Source organism: Osmerus mordax, chromosome 22, assembly GCF_038355195.1.
Source record: "Osmerus mordax isolate fOsmMor3 chromosome 22, fOsmMor3.pri, whole genome shotgun sequence".
Lineage (NCBI taxonomy): Eukaryota > Metazoa > Chordata > Actinopteri > Osmeriformes > Osmeridae > Osmerus > Osmerus mordax.
The window spans coordinates 7,870,032-7,887,425 of NC_090071.1; the positions used below are offsets into that span (position 1 = coordinate 7,870,032).

General features: G+C 47.5%; 1 protein-coding gene across 1 annotated transcript in view; it reads right to left on the reverse strand.

The window, feature by feature from the left end:
• Positions 1 to 16,996, reverse strand: part of LOC136966482 (receptor tyrosine-protein kinase erbB-4-like) — a 69,292-nt gene extending 52,296 nt beyond the window's left edge. Inside the window, 1 exon segment of the mRNA XM_067260989.1 lies at positions 16,702 to 16,996. Within this exon segment, the coding sequence (XP_067117090.1) occupies positions 16,702 to 16,774 (73 nt within the window). The 5' untranslated portion in view covers positions 16,775 to 16,996.
• Between the last annotated feature and the right edge of the window lie 398 nt (positions 16,997 to 17,394).

The window sequence follows — 17,394 nt, forward strand, 5'->3', positions numbered from 1 at the left end:
GTGTGTGGGGAGAGATAGAGAGAGAGACAGAGAGAGAGAGAGAGAGAGAGAGAGAGATGAGAGAGAGAGAGAGAGAGAGAGAGAGAGAGAGAGACTGAAGAAGTGACAGAGAGAACGGTGTTATCTGCTCTTCCCGTGCTTGACAAGCCAGTGTCTGAGGAGGGCAGGGCGAGAGATAGTGACAATCATTAGGTGGGAAGGGAGTCTGATACAGTCTGTGAAGTGTAAAGGCCCACAGTTACACACACACACACACACTGCATTGGCACACAGTGGAATCAATTCAACTGCCCCTCCCCTCACAGGGAAGAGGTAAGAGAGAGTAAAGCTGTCAGGTCCATGTGACCACAAAGATCATGATTCTTTTGGGGGGAGACCCTGACTACTTATATAAAATACATCTACGCTTATGAAATACTGTTTCTTTCTCTTAAAAGCATGGTATAGTTGAGTAATGTGTCCCACAGTGTTCTACCCTAAGCTAACAGCTCTCTCGGTATGGACCGTTTCGGAAAAATGAGAAGCGGCGAATGACGCGGCACGCACCGCACAGCCGAGGTCACAATGTTGCCCGCAACGGTACACATGTTTTTCGCAAACAAATCATGCTGTGGTTTTCCCTTCAACAGACATGTGCAGGGCGAGAGATAGTGACAATCATTAGGTGGAAGGGAGTCTGATACAGTGTGTCAAGTGTAAAGGCCCACAGTTACACACACACACACACACACACACACTGCATTGCACACAGTGGAATCACTTCAACTAGGAGTCCGCACTCAGTCAGTAGCTGAGCCACCCCTGCACCTGTTCACTATACACATCTGTTATCCTCCGTGGGGGAATAGGAGACAGAAAGCAAAACACACACCATGAAACTCGAGTCTGCCTCCGCAGAAGATCTAAAGCACCCACTCACCGTTTGGATGTCAGCTGATGCAGCTATAGGCCCATCTGAACTTTCCGCTGAAAGTTGAGACTCTCCACTGTGGGAGTCCCATGCCTGCAGGAGAGATACGGGGGTAGCCATGTTGATGTGACAGGGAAAGGAGGTTCCCAAAATAGGCGTCTTCACGCTGTGCCACAGTATGCAACATAAATAGAGTCTCTTCCTCTCTGCTTCTCTCTCTCTCTCTCTCTCTCTCTCTCTCTCTCTCTCTCTCTCTCTCTCTCTCTCTCTCTCTCTCTCTCTCTCTCTCTCTGCCTGCCTCTGTCTCTCTGCCTGCCTCTGTCTCTCTCTCTGCCTCTCTCTCTCTCTCTCTCTCACACACAACCGTCCTCCATCCTTGTCTCTCGTCTTGCCCTCTCTCTTTTTCTCCACTCCTAAGCCACTAACCGTAAGCCAGTGTCCTTTCTGTCAATACCGAGAAACGATTTGTCATAGCTTTATGGAACGAGGGAGGGAGGGGGGGTTCGGGGGAGGAGGGGGGTGGGGGGGGGGAGGACTCCTGGACACTTTTTTCTTCTTCATCCCCGTCCCCTCTCCAGCCCTCCAGTCTGAGCGTGCTCAGTCAGCACATGCGTCCGCCTGGCTGGCTCGGGCTCTAATTAATCCGCGGCCGTCAGAAGGGAGCGCTTGCTTGTTTACCCTTATTGAAATTAGCAGGCCTGCCTCCCGACAGACACAGCGTCAGATGCACAGTTAGCCAACACCGGCCTAATTAGGACGCTGCCGCTAATGACATCTCCATGGAAAGGCCAGCGGCGCTCTTGCCACGCTCACACACACACACACACCAACACACACATATGGCAGCACAGGCAGGGGCCGGTGTTAAGAGTATTCTGATGGCAAAGCTGGCGATTGCTACGCTGCTCTGTTGTGTCTGTATGCAGCGACGCTAATGGCGGCGAGACCGGGGGGGGGGGGGGGGGGGGGGTGAGGAAGTAAGCCAACCACCCCGCTGGGTCAAGAGAGCCGAGAGGAAAGCCGACGGGAGGATATACAGGTGCAGTGTCGCCGTGCGCATGTGTGTGCCACCAGACCAACTGTCACTGTGTCTAATCACACCAGCACACAATGAGCAGTCCATTTTGGCAGGCGCGGAACTTCAACACAAATGCATTCAACGGTTATTGATTTAGCTCAAATGAAATCCCCACTCCTAGGAGAGCTCTCTCATTCAATCCTCGTTTGTTGCCATCCACGCCGAGCTGGATGGAATGTTTAACCATGGAAATTGGCCAGACCAAGCGGAATCAATGGCCTGTTAACATGGGTTAGGCTCCGACACATTTCCTCGGGATGCAAATCATTCCTCTTAATGGGGACTGAGTGACCGACTCACACGCGTGCCAATGAGCGAGGGCCGCACTTCCACGTGCCACATTGGAGCCAACCTTGTAAGCTGAGACCTAGTTCTGAACCTGCACAGACACAACCCGTTACACCTGCACACTTCTTCCTCTCCCTTCACGTCCATGACCAGCTGGCCCACCTCAGACGCCATTACGCAGATCATCTGGGCTGTCAATCAGTCAGACCCACTCAAGGGGGATGGGCTGGTAGGGCCAATTAAAGAAACCCCCTCCTGCCCCTCCCCTCACAGGGAAGAGGTTAGAGAGAGTAAAGCTGTCAGGTCATGTGACCACAAAGATCATGATTCTTTTGGGGGGGAGACCCTGACTACTTATATAATATACATCTACGCTTATGAAATACTGTTTCTTTCTCTTTAAAAGCATGGTATAGTTGAGTAATGTGTCCCACAGTGTTCTACCCTAGGCTAACAGCTCTCTCGGTATGGACCGTTTCGGAAAAATGAGAAGCGGCGAATGACGCGGCACGCACCGCACAGCCGAGGTCACAATGTTGCCCGGCAACGGTACACATGTTTTTCGCAAACAAATCATGCTGTGGTTTTCCCTTCAAACAGACATGTGCCCTGCTGTGTTGAGGTTAACTTCATTAGAAAGAGAGATCAACAAACCTCAGATAGATGATGGAGTTATTTTCAGGTTGGGCTCTGACAGTTTACAAAACATTGATTGTGAAACTGCATCTGGCAAAAAGGTCAGGAACCTTATCAGCATGTGAAAAATAAAGACTAAGAGGCTTTTGTTCAAAAAAAAACATTTATGCATTCAGCAGAAGACCAAGGCTGTTTATCTTCTCCGACTTCAACAAGCTCCTACACTCGCATCCTATTTTTCTTGCTCTCCAGTCCACATGGACAGGGAAAACATTTAAGAGAAAAAAAATTATAGATATACGTCTTTTTTTATGGAAAGAAGAAAGCATAGGAAAGGGAAGGTCAGGCACTGAGGGGAGCTGAAGGCCTTGCTTTACTCCTACTTTAGATGTTTGCCTTTTATCCACAGTCCCTCTCTCGCTCTTCATCTCTCTCTCTCTCTCTCTCTCTCTCTCTCTGTCTCTCTCTGTCTCTCTCTGTCTCTCTCTCTGTCTCTCTCTCTGTCTCTCTCTCTGTCTCTCTCTCTCTCTCTCTCTCTCTCTCTCTCTCTCTCTCTCTCTCTCTCTCTCTCTCTCTCTCTCTCTCTCTCTCTCTCTCTCTCTCGATCAGAAGAGTAGATGACACCAAACTCCAGTGCCAACACAGCTGATCTGCACATAGGTGTGGGGCCGACAGACACAGGTGTCCAACGAGTGAGATGTTTGTATTTGTGTGAACCCGCGCACGTGTGAGCGTGTTTCAAGACGAGGGTGAGAGGACATGGGGTCAGAGGGAGGACACAGTGAAGGGGATGGGGGGGGGGGAGGAAAGACGGAGTAGAGTAATAGAGAGATGGAGCGGTGAGTTGGAGAGCGGGCAGGAGGTCTCCGGTGGCTTGGAGCAGCTCGGCTCCTGGGTGAGACTGATGAATGCTTCCTCACAGTGCTGCGGACACCCTCATTTGACACAAAGGAGGTCTGCCTACTGCCATCTCAGCAGACAGCACACACACACGCACACACTGTCTCTTTCTGTCACACACTTAAGAAATCACACACACACACACACTTTAGAGATCCGGGTAAGAAGAGGTGGAAGGAGGGCGCATGCACGCACACACACATGCACACACACACACACACTCGCACACACGCACACACACACACACACACACGCACACACACGACAGCAGAGATTGGGGGAGGAGAGGAAGGAGAGAGGAGCGAGCGGTGAAACGAGGGATGGCAGGAAATTGTGTTTAAAAGGGTTGACATTTAGAGAGGAAAATCATTTTGAATCTGTTGTAGCCAGGTTAAAGAAGAAAAAGAACAACTAGAGAGGGTACAATTTCTGGGGAAATTGTTAGGGTGTGCTTGCTTGCGTCGGTTGCACAGGGGTCCGTTTTTGAATGACATTTTACAACTGATATTTCTGTATATTTCATATAAAAATGCATACTTATTATTTATAAAGATTACATAGATTTTAAAGCATTTTTTTTTGCTGCTTATTTACAACTGAAAATACGAGTGAAGTGTAGAATAATAATTCATGAATAAAGAACCCCCTTTGAAGATTATTCTACGACGTTACCGGCAGTAGAAGATTGAATCGTGATTCAAACAGTACCGTCTTGCTAACTGAAAATATGCCCCCCAAAACGTAAATAAGCTTGACATTTATTTAGTGGAAAATCGCTCATTCATAAAAAGCTCACTGGTAGCGACCATTGTCAGTAACAACGCAAAATGCGATATAGCCCTGTGTGGAGAAGCTGCCCCGGTAAATTGTACTACTACGGTACAGTACTAGACTACTGCTGTGTTCGTCTTGGTAGCGATTGCGTTGGTTGAATTGGATTTAACGTTCCGTTGTACGGTTTTAGGCTGAAATTAATTATTTTCATGAACAGATTGACAATGTTTAGGCTGTGGCAATGAAGTTCAGGTTAGTAGTTAGATAGACTTTTGATTTAAGTAAGGAGAGTGCCGAACATGTTCTGTCGCTGTTTGACTTCCTAAACAGCTGTGTAGTGTACATGTTTTTGTAGTGTGTCTCACGTAAGCTACAGCGTTGCAGTGAGCTACACTGGGTTTGAAACGACAGGTAATGGTAATTTCACCAACAAATCGTTTACTAATGTCAGAATAAATCCCACAACGAAAATGTATATGTGAGGAATGTTTATTTTAACGATTGAAAACAGATAACGCTACATCATAGACCACTGTAGAATGTGTTGCCCGGGCAACACAGGCTAATGTCATGATGCTAATACTTCAGTGAAATAGTAGACTACTGTTTCCGAAAGTAGATGTACTTCCTTAATAATATCAGCTTATATTGTACATTACACATCACAATTGTGTGTCATATCACAAAGTAAAATGAGTAAATAGTTATCACCTTGGCCTCTTTTCTTGTGGCGTTTCTGCAGCTGCCTTGCAGTAAAGCTATAGTTAGCCTAGCTATCCCCCAAGTTAACAGATGCGAAACGAATGTTCTGCCAAAGGTAGTCACGCGTGTTTTCATGACGTTAGTGACGTAGTGACGTTAGTAACGTCAGTGACTGTGGCTAGCAAATTTGCCACCGTTAGCTTCACTTTTCGCCACAAAAACTTAACTTCAGCCTAAACCATGCAACGGAACGTAAATTCCAATAGAAGCAACTCAATCGCTACCAAGACGAAACTTTTGACACCTACTTTGTCTATGTAGGCCAAATATTGACTGAGTTTTAGGGGGGCAAAAAGAATAATAATAATAATATATATGTGAGAGAACAAAGGTTGTGCTCTCGCCGAAGGCTTGAGCACACCCAATAATACTGAGGATTCCTGGCGTGGAGGCGTGGTTGTACATCATGTGTTAACGTGTGGTATTTAGACAGTGATCTAGAGGCAGTGGGCGAGGCTAGGAATGGCCGGGAGAGGCCTTGCTACTGCATGGGAATTGTCAACTGCCTCAGGGACTGACGCACCAACTCTTTCTCTCTTTCTGTCTCTATCACACACACACACAAACCAACCGCCTGGCCACACACCGCCAGTGTGTGCGTGTGGGCGCGCGTGGGCGAGTGTGTCCTGGTCAATACGGGCCTCTGTGTACGGCGTTGGTTGACGTTAATTATTGCTTGTATTCTGACGAAGGAACGAGCGTGCCTGTGTGTGCCTGCTTCCTAGTGCTGAGCGTGTGTTCAGTAAGGATGATACTGCTGCCACCATACCGCTGCTCTGGTCCCTGTGTCCCCGCTGTCCCCTCCCTCTCCCCTCTCTCTGTCCTCCCAACAGTAGTCAACATGAACATGTGTTGTGATGCAAATGAGCTCTCTGTGTCTGGACCGCCTCAGTGCACACAGCACTACTTTTTAATTGAACCTTTTGATCTTAGGCTAATTCCGCTAATTAGCTGACTGTGTGTGCGAGTGTGTGTGTGCCTGCGTGTGTGTGTGTGTTCCAAACAAACTCCCCATCCAGAATACCCCCGGCTGGTGTGGAAGGGGGAGTCCACATAAGAAGCTCTCCTGTTTTCATCTTAGGACGATAATGGACAGGTGTTCCGTTTGTAATAATACTGTTATGTAAAGAAGCCCAGCTGCTCACAAACAAGCAATGCACACACACACACACGCGCAGACGCGCACACACACACACACACAGGAGTAACTTTTTGAGGAGGCATACATACTGCGTGTGTGTGTCCTATGTGTGTGTATCTATGATTGCTTTTGTTCTTCTCAGTGTGCGTGTGGCATGCAAGTGATGTCCGTTTGTGTGTGTGTGAGTGAGAATTACCATGAGGGAACATACCTCCACATGGGTGTGCATGTTGGGAGAGAGTGGATGTAGGTGTCACGGTCCGCATTCGGTGCCTTAAAAAAAAACCTTCTTTGCGGCTTCAGTTCACGTTGGTTTAGCCGAGCTTGGCGATGTGCGTCTCCGGGCTGGTTCATAAGTAGGGGACATCCTGCTGTGTCTTGTACTACAGCAGCTCTGCAGGATGCTACAGAGCAGGCCATTACAGCAGCAGATCTCCCCCTTGGTAACAGCCTCACTGCTAAAACACTGTGGTGAGGCTGTCTCTCTGCCCGATGCCTCCAGCCAGCTCCACAGAGATCCCAGGATGGTGAGGGGGGGGGGGGGGGGGGGGGGGGGGGGGTGCTCAACAACCAGGATCCTTACTGTGCCAGTGTGACAGGGAGGCTATTGCACATGCACAATGAGCTGGAGTTGTCGGAGTAAGTCACGCTAGACTCCCGACACAGATGTGAAATGTCAGCATTCAAATGCCGCCCTACTCTCTCCCTCTATCTTGCCCTTTCTACCTCTCTCTCCCTCGCTCTTATCTCCGTTTGGATTTCAGGACTTACTGCAGAAATGAGATGGAGGGATGCGGGGGTCGATAGCCATCAGACGGAGGGATTACAATGCCGGAGGAGCAGAGGAAAAAGAGGGAGAGATGGAGTGAGTGACAGGGTACAGTCTGTCCATTCCATGCCAGCCCGAGCACAGCCTGTTAAGAGTGATCGGCTGTCACGGCTGCCAACCTGACGAGCCGTGCCAGGGTGTGTGTGGGTGTGTGTGTTTGTGTGTGTGTACTGCTCGACAACAGCTATGTCAACCCAACCAAAAACAATTGACCAGATACAGGCAGGACCCTCCAGCAAGCCCCACTAGCCAGCATAGCGGTAGACCATTTTTGAGTACCACTCTCAAAAATGATGGGAAGTTGCTGTTCGACTGTATTATTTAGGGAACGCTGAAGTATGAGCCTTCAGCACAGTTTAGCTTCACAACAGCAAACTATTGACTGGCAGTTCAAATCAATGGCTCAAACGATTTGTCAATATGGCATTTGAGTCAATTAGAGCCTATACACCTTGTGATAGCAACTAAGATCTTATCAAGAGTACAAAGTGCAGTCTGGTATTTCAGTTCCAGTGTGCAGAACACCAACTGCAAAACTGTGGAAATGCTCCTTTGTCCAAGAACCCAGAATAGAGGAGGGAGAGACTGTGAAGACAGGGAAAAGCAGAATTGTCAGAGGTCAAATGGTATTTGACAGTATTACACACTGTGTAGAAAACTCTGTGCTCCATTCACCCCGCCTCATTAGGAGAATGGAGGGGACCATTTAAGAAGATTAGAATCATAAACTGTGGGCCATTATACAAGAAAGGACCAATAAAATGGTTGACGCACACAATGCGACAAATATGATATATGATGTTACCTCTAAGTTCTGGGTCCAGCTGCTGTAATGCTTTCTGAAGCTATAGATAGACTATACGAGTGAAAGTAGTGATTCGGGGGGGGCGTGTTGGGGGGGGGGGGGGGGGTAGGAGTTTACGGGTGAATATAGGTCAGGGACTTGACAGCTTTTGTTTGTAGTAGAGTGAGAATCACCTGGATTCTTCCGCTCCAAAACGGGCCAGCCTTCAGGCACTCCTCAAACAACCATCTCTACACACACACACACACACCCCACACACACACACCCCACACACACACACACACGCTCCACACACAATGCCATACGGGTGCACTGGCTATAAGACAAGTTACCCTAATTAAGTAAATGAGAGGAATACACAGACAGATGGTTGGAGAGGAAAGGAAATATCGCCACTTCCTCCTCCAATACTCTGTGTACCCTGGGGGCCTGCAACTGCCTCTATCTCACACTTCTTTGTTAGTGTTTTCTCTCTCCTACTCACACTGCCACACACACACACACAACTCTGTTACTGTTCTCTCTCTCTCTCACACACACACACACACACACACACACACACGTACACAAGTATGTTACTGTTCTCTCTCTCACACACACACACCAACACATAGATCTGTTACTGTTCTCTCTCTCACACACACACCAACACACAGATAGTCCCACGCACACACACCTCTGCCTGTCAGTGTTATCTCTCTGAGTAACTGATAATTCCCTCTCTAATGCGTTCCCTGCGTGTCTATGCTTACACACGGCCCCAGAGTAAGAGGACGAGAGGAAATGAGCAGGAGCCGGAGAGACAGACGACCTAGGAGTGGTTAACCCGACATGCTTGAGAGTCCTGAAATATATACATGCCCAAATGTAATTGTATTTGCAGGAAAATGTGCCTGAATATGTTTTTTGTTCCATATCAGTGTGTGTTTGTGTGTGTGCGTGTGTGTGTGTGTCTGTGTGTGCAAGCAAGCCAGGCAGATAGCATCTCACTAAGGGAAATGAAAGCATCCTAGGAGGAGGAAGGAGATGTGACAGCAGGCATGTCTGACTGATGTGCTGCTAACTGATATCTTATTATGTTTGAGGAGAGCACCGCACATTCCTGCCAGTCCAACCATTTCCTGTCACATTGCTACCCGGGGACCTGAGTGACTGAAAACACAATGCTGTGCATGTGTGTGTGTGCATATGTCAGTGCGAGACCCTCACCCCCGTCTCCCCTCTGTCCCTCTCTCTCTCTCTCTCTCTCTCTCTCCCTCCGTCTTCGAAAAAGCAGGCACGCAGAGACGCCCAGACGCACACGGTAACAAGGACACCTAGTGTGCCGTTCTGACGGGCGTGCAGGCTAGCCGTGCCAGGCAGTCTGTAGCCATGCCAGCCTGCTCTGGCACTCGGAGCTGGGCACCTGACCCCATTACTGCAGCCCCCCGAGAACACAGGAGAGAGCATGGAGAAGATGAACAGAGAGAGAGAGAGAGAGAGAGAGAGAGAGAGAGAGAGAGAGAGAGAGAGAGAGAGAGAGAGAGAGAGAGAGAGAGAGAGAGAGAGAGAGAGAGAGAGGGAGAGAGGGAACGAGAGAAGACAGATGAGAGTGGAGGAGCGATCTGGCTCCCAACTCCCGGCTTTTCATGTGGGTGGCATCTGAGCAGGCCAGGAGACCATCACCTGTGACCTCGGAGAGAGGGGACTAGCCTGGAGATCATTAGGCATGGTCGGGGAGTTTGTGGTGTGTGTGCGCGTGTGTGTCCGCGCCTCTGTGGGCAAGGCTGATTAATTGGAGTGTTTTGAGTTGATAGCTCTACTGCAGCTACATTCCTAAGAGGCTTCACAATGCCCGTGTGACCACACACACACCTACACACACACACCCTCTCTCTCTCTCTCTCTCTCTCTCTCTCTCTCTCTCTCTCTCTCTCTCTCTCTCTCTCACACACATACACCTCAACTTACCTCCTAGACCTGCTGGCTAAAATTAGATCTTGCCTCCCTCCTCTCTCCGTCTCTTTCTCTCTCTCTCCCTCCCTCTTTCTCTCAGAGCAAATGATCAGACATCAGCGTCGTTTCACCTTGCCAAGAGGGATGGTGTTTCATCACAGACATGTGATAAAGTGAGACACAGGGGAACAATCCTGTGTGTGTGTGTGTGTTTGTGTGTGCTGCTAGAGACTGGCGACAGCGCTTGAGACAACCGCTGGTAATGGCCCACTAAGTATCCCTTCACCACTGCCCACACACACACACACACACACAACTCCTCATCCCTCCCTTCCTCCCTCCCTCACTCACTCCACTGTTTGCCAGAGAACCAAGGTCACTCACCTGCACACAGACACCCTCCTTTCGCACAAAGTTTTGTCCCTGAGTTTTATGTACCATTAAACCCTGAAAAGGAACAGCAATATTTCTAGTGGACTGCAAGGTGACTGCATCCGACAAAAGGCGTCTACAAACATGTGTGTGTGTGTGGGGGGGTGTTTGAGGAGAGAAACAGCCCCATCTCACTACCATACATACATTTTACATATCTCCCATTTGTCTCCTCTCCACTCTGCTCTCCTCACAGTGTATATATCCACCTTTTATCTCCGACGTCTCTTCATTATCCGGCCCTCTTCTCTGCCCCAACCCTCACTCATCCTTTATTCTCTCCTTAGATGTGGACCATCATCTCTCATCTCTCTCTGTCTCTGTCTCTCTCGATTCATCTCTCTCCGTCTCTCTCCCTCCCTCTCGGCCTCTCCCCTCTTCTTCTCCCTCCGACTCGGTCCCTCTATCTATCTCTGTCTCTCCTTCTCTCTCTCTCTCTCTCTCTCTCTCTCTCTCTCTCTCTCTCTCTCTCTCTCTCTCTCTCTATTCCCTCACTCCCCACCCTGTCAAGGCTGCCACTTCCTCGTGCACACTCATTTATTACAGGTCACCATCACAGAAGGAGCCTTTTAAAAAGGACAACGTGCCCCTGTGGCTCCCACCTGCACAGAGCTGACACACGCGCACACACGCAAACACACACACATACAAACCAAGCCCCGCACACGCTCATCAACACCTCCGAGCACATACTCAAGCGCACATGTACATGCACACACACACACACACATGCACAGCAAATTCCCATTACCGCTGGCCAAAGCCTCCGCACGCCATCAGAGTGAATTAGCCATAGCGGCGACAACGTGCCGACATGCCGTTTTTGGGGACCGACCGACCCGACAAAAGTAACAACCAACGAAATAAGCAAATAGAGCTGCGAGTGGCAGCTGAAACAGGAAGTGTGTTTTCCCAGGAGAGCAGCCAGAGGAGCCTGTACAGAGGTTCCCCCTCCCTCCCCCCTCCCCCCTCCCTCCGTTCACTGCACCTGTGGCAAGGATATCCTTCCTGTCTCTCCCCTCACACGAGCAGCCTGCCGGCCCTTCTCTGATCACACTGTAATCCCTCTAAACACAGAATGATCCCAAAAGTACACAGAAAGAACACAATAATGTTGTTTTGTTATATATTTGGCACACACGCGCGGCCGGCAAATAAAGATTAAAAAGCAGCCGTCTCGAAACAGCAAATATCACTCATTCACAGTGTAATTAAAGAGATTAGCTGCAGTGAATATCTGAAAGGGGATTAGCCAAGTCAGTGAATACGGTGGAGGCCTTTACTTCCTTGTGTTCGACACACACAGACACACACACACACACTCACAAACACACATCCAAATAACACAAACACAGCTTAGCTTCAGATTCATCTTCAGTGCAGCACTTGGGTGTTTACTGTGCTTCGTGTGTTGTGCATGTTCATTCAAATCAACAACTGAGACAGGGAGGGAGAGAGAGAGCGGGAACAACAAATCTCCTGGAGTTGTCATCTGCTTCAGGGAAGGACACAAGTAGCGAGAGAGAATGAACAGGAACACAATTATATCTGCTTTCAATTCTCCCCATTGAGGTAATGAGGCAGCCTTTGTAGAGATTAGACAAATTGTATTGTTATTGTAATGTTTTCTATTGTCGCGCTCTAAGAAAGGGGAAAGAAAAAAAAAAGAAAAAGGCCAACATTCTGGGGGCCAGAGTCAATGGCGCTCCATCCTAGGTTGCCATGGCAACACTGTCAATCAAAGAGCTTAACTCTCTCCAAATTCCCAGACCCGAAGCGCACTTGAGGCCCTGGATACCCCCATACACATGCACACACTCCATAATTTACGACCTACAAGCATGTAATGCACCAAAGTTTTAACATATTGTTTGCAAGACAGGGGCTGTGTTTGATTGTATCAAAGTTGGAAAACAAATTAGCCACCCTTTCCATTTTTCACACTCGCACACATTCACCTACACACACAAGCAGGAAGTGACAGGCAAGACTGTGTTTCAGAGCTGTGGCAGCATATTGTCCACATGACAAATCGAATGTCATAATTAAAGGGAGAAAAATGAGACTTCCAACCAGGCTGGCTATTCTATCTGCCTCCACAGCTGCAAAAAACCTCTAACAGCAGAGACAAGGAGAGGGAGAGAGACGGATGGAGGGGAAGAGAAAGAGGCAGACTAAGAGACACACACAAGTGAGAGAGGAAGCGGGGGGGTGGAGGTGGGGGTGTGGTTTGGAGGGGTGCTGGAGCGATGGCGAGGGGGACGAGAGGTGGGGGACATCGGCGCCCGGCTTCCACAGAAAGGGGGGTGCTTGTCTCTGAGTGGAATTACAAGTGCTGTGGAGCACAAACCCTCCAGTCGGCCTCAAGCCCTCCTGGCTTCCTCTCCCCTCTGTACTGCTCCCTGCGTTGTTTCATCCCAAACCCTAACTTCATCCCCCTCTTCTCCATCTTTTGAAGATGAGTGAGTGAGTGAGTGAGTGAGTGAGTGAGTGTGAAAAAAAGGGACATCTGTGCCTTGCAGGCTCTGACTGGCCAATCAAAATAACACTGGGATTTGGCAAGAAATCTTTTTTGTAGAACGAAAGCGAGTTATTCTTGTCATTAGGAACAAAAGAAAAGAGGTTTACACGCTTCCTTCTGCCAAATGGAGAAAGAGAGAGAAAGAGAGGAAAAAAAGAGAAAGAAAAACCTAGAGAGAAAGAGAGAGAACGAGGGTGACACTGGTTGAAGGGGATGAATACTCTGGCAATTGAAAGGAAGATTTGCTGTTGATTCTTCCAACCGCAATCTTGGATGTTTTCCCTCTCAAGCTGTGCAGTTGTGCTACCGCATGTAAATATTTGGATGGTTCGTGAACTTGAGAACAGAAGCATCTCTGTGAAGACGCCCGGCAAACTAAATGTCAAGTAAATAAGCTTCTACCGTCATATCAGTTGCACCGCTTGAGAAAGTTCACGGTGTGTTGCAATATGACAGAGACTTTATCAGACATTGGTCAATTGCTATGCACTGTCAAACACGTGGGGCGCACTTGATTTCAACTAGCCATGGCAATGAACCTCCTGAACCAGCCCTGTCAAGTCGTCTGTTTGAGACTAATCAAAGGCACCTCAATTACATTCGAACCCTTTCAAGTGAATGTGAGCTAGTTGAGAGCGTGGATGAGCCTGGATCACATGAACCTGAGGCATCAGCATGTCCCCCAGAAGACCAGCTTAGTGGCTGCAGTTATTTCTCCTTCATTTTATACATTTAGGGGGGACCATTGATCCCCCCTCTCTCTCTCTCTCTCTCTCTCTCTCTCTCTCACACACACACACAAGCAAAACAAAAAACACACACAAACCAAACACCGTTTCGCTACCATCCAACCAAAACATAGCTGTTGCATCGGCTGTTGCATCGGCGGCACGACAAGCTAATGACTGGCGTGGCCCGCTGGCCCCTCACCAAGACACCCTGTCAGTCCTGGCTCATTTACACCGGGAATCCATTCCCCCACGCTCCTGTACTGTAAAGACAAACCAATTGTCTAGACAGATGCTATCTAAAGCGCTTAATTAGACGCTGATAAATTCTCATTTCCTGCCCTTCTGTGAACTCATCCACCCAGCTTAATCTGAGCGACGGCTGATGAATAATTTGATATTGGTATTCACAGGTCCTCCCTTTGCCGTTTACTACAGAGAGATGCTTAAATGTCAGACTGCAGCCTGATCAGAATAGAAGAGGCATCTGTTCTGAGTTCAGACAGACAAATAGACCGACAGACTGGGAGGCATACAGACAGGTAGGCAGACAGACAGACATGCACAAGGGCAGGAAGACAGACTGGAGCCCAAAATGATGTGTCAGATGAGAAAGTACTGACTGAACACTGGGTGTGTGAGCCAAGCTTTACTAAACCATATACTTACTGTGTCCTCACAGTTAGTTTATTCAACTTTGGTTAAAGCTTGCAGGATGTACTTAAGGCCCTCAACTGAGCTTAACAGCCAAGACAGAAAGATGGGGATGAGAGAGAGTGTGTGTGTGTGTGTGTGTGTGTGTGTGTGTGTGTGTGTGTGTGTGTGTGTGTGTGTGTGTGTGTGTGTGTGTGTGTGTGTGTGTGTGTGTATTTGGTGGGGGTGGAGGACTAGGGAGATGGTGGGAGTCAAAACCAAATTACTATTCAACGCACATACACACAAACACACACACGCTCTCTCACACACACAACTTCCCAAGCGAGCAAGCGGCATAGTTCAGATTCTTTGGCAAATTTGCATCACAAATATGGCCTTGGCTGGGAATATAGGCATGCCAAATAACCCAATCTGGGTGCTGTTTTTCTCCTCGACGCCCAACCATCCATCCATCTCTCTGTCTTTCTCTCTCCATTCCACCTCCACTTCTATCAGCGTCAACACAGTTACTCTCAAGAGAATCCAGGGTTCAGTTCCCATGCTCGGTTCCACCGTGGAGATGGGGGTTGGCAGTGTGGATCCCCCAGCCTAACAGAGAAGTGAGGAAGCCCAGGCTGTATAGGTTTGCGAATCCCCACGACACACTTACAGATAATGGTATTGGCATTCATATTTGCTCTGGCACAACAGATGCATCATTCACTAAATCAATTGGCACAGGGACTCAATGCCTGAGGGCCACCATAAAGCAGGGATTGCAATAAAGCAGATATTCTCCTCTATCAGTCACCAAAGAAAGCAGGATTGGAAACTGTCAGCTCCCAGAGTATGTATATGTTTGGATCATGAACTGTTAAATAAAGGTACTTATTCAAACTACAAGCCCCTCACAAATTCACAATTTCACAACGTGGCTATAGTCCCCCAACAATGCCATGGTGTTCATGTCAGAAATGGAGTGACAGTTGAAATGATCAATAGGCCCATAAAGGTGTATGCGTCTGTACAAGGGGAGGCAATAGAAAAGTTCAACAGTAACCATAATTTCACAATTTATATGCCACCCGTCATTATCATCGGTTGAATGGTTAGGCCTACATTATTCAAATGGCGTGTAGGCAGTAGTCACATTTTCAGAAAACACTGATAGTCACAAATGATTTTAAATTAAAAAGGAACGCTGACGCAGCCACCCCCGTGCATACCGAGGTGACAACAATCCCTTGATTCATAAACGGCTCTTTTTCACTCGCATTCAGAAATGCATAATGAACAAACTCGCGGGAATACGGTACGGGACACGGGGTAAGAGCAGCGTGGGACCACGGTAGGAAGAGAGAGATATTCGCTTGCACCAGTAACAGTGCACCTCTGTTTATAAGCCTCCACCGTTTTTGACCAGACCAGAGCGAAAACTATTTCACCTGTCGCTTTATTTTATTCCGAGAGAAAGACGGGGGACCTAATACAAACACAAACAGAAACTGAACCCTAGTGCATTGCACTTAAAATAATTATTATTTTGTATTTTGCTCAAAAGAATGTCCGATAATATTACTTCTGGAAACTCATGCCAACCTGGCATTTTAGGTAGATTTAGAAAAAATATGAGGACGCAGTCAAATTCGTTACTAATAATATAGCCTATAATGAAATATGCCACAGCATAAAATGTTGCCGAAATGCAATAGGCTAATATTGATTTGCAAATAAACCAACCTACAAATCCAAGTATAACGTTAGGACTTTTTAATTCATTTACAATTAATTCATAACAATTCATTTCGTTCACAACTGCCCCGGGTTGCCAAACCATCAAGAACAATTTCCCCTATAACAACATCGACCAGACTTGGCTCCAAACATTTGAGAACTAATTTAAACCAGAGATGAGAAGGACGCAGATCAAACACTTCTAAATTCAGAATGTCATCATCCCTTTAAAATGTATGACCAGTAGAATCTGAATACCATTCGTTTCTCAATTAATATCTAGCTCTAGCTTTCTTGTATGCAGCCAATAGATCGATTCAAAGATCGTTTATGGTACTACAAAATAATTTAAATATAGGGATTAGTGTGTTTATTGACGAGCTTGCACTTGTCCAGTGTGGAAGTTTAGGGTGCCTTTACGCAGTCTGTGTTAGATAAGAGACTGCCTTACAATGCCTAAACAGAGTTATCACCCTAGAAGCCCCTTGTTTCAACGACAGATTGAGGAAGATTGCAACAAGGAGATCCGTTAGTCCAACCTGCCCAGTGTCCAAACACCTTGCGCAACAGCGCGCACGGCGCTGTCACTCACCTGCTTGTGTAGCGCTCGACCGGATCACAACAAAGATGACGAGAAGGCTTCGAAGACACGAGGGAAACTTCATTTTGCAGGGTGGTGATTATAACTCCTGTAACTCACATATCCAATAAGATATCCCGTTATCAAACGAACTAAATGAAACGTCAGGTCTTGATAGTGTCAACTGTGCCTTCCGCGAGTCGTCTCCTTCGTCCCTCGGCAAAAGTAGTAACTGTGCCGAAGTTTAAGCAGTATGTTTGTTGTTTTGATTTACAGCAACCAATATTTAGACTATTTTTCACGGCAGATAACCAATGCCATTACTCTTCTCGGTACCGTACTGCCGTTAGTTCGGACTCTGGGAACACACCCTCTGTGCGACTCACACCTCTACAACCAGCGGATTGGACACAAAGTCGGATAAACACGCCCACACCACTTGTCACCTTTCCTTATTGGCTCACTAGACTAAAATTGATTATTATTGTCAATAGTTTATACACCTGTTTGGGACACCTGCCGCAGCTACGATAATAAAAGACTGGTATAAACTCTAAACAAAACGGTTACATCTTTCTCATTCACTTACTCAAAGTTGGCTATTTGAACATACATGTTGTCCTTATATATTTTAATTGTCATGACATTTATGCTCAGGTTCCATTTTCTAAACCCTATATTTTGCAGTAGGCCTATAGGATACAC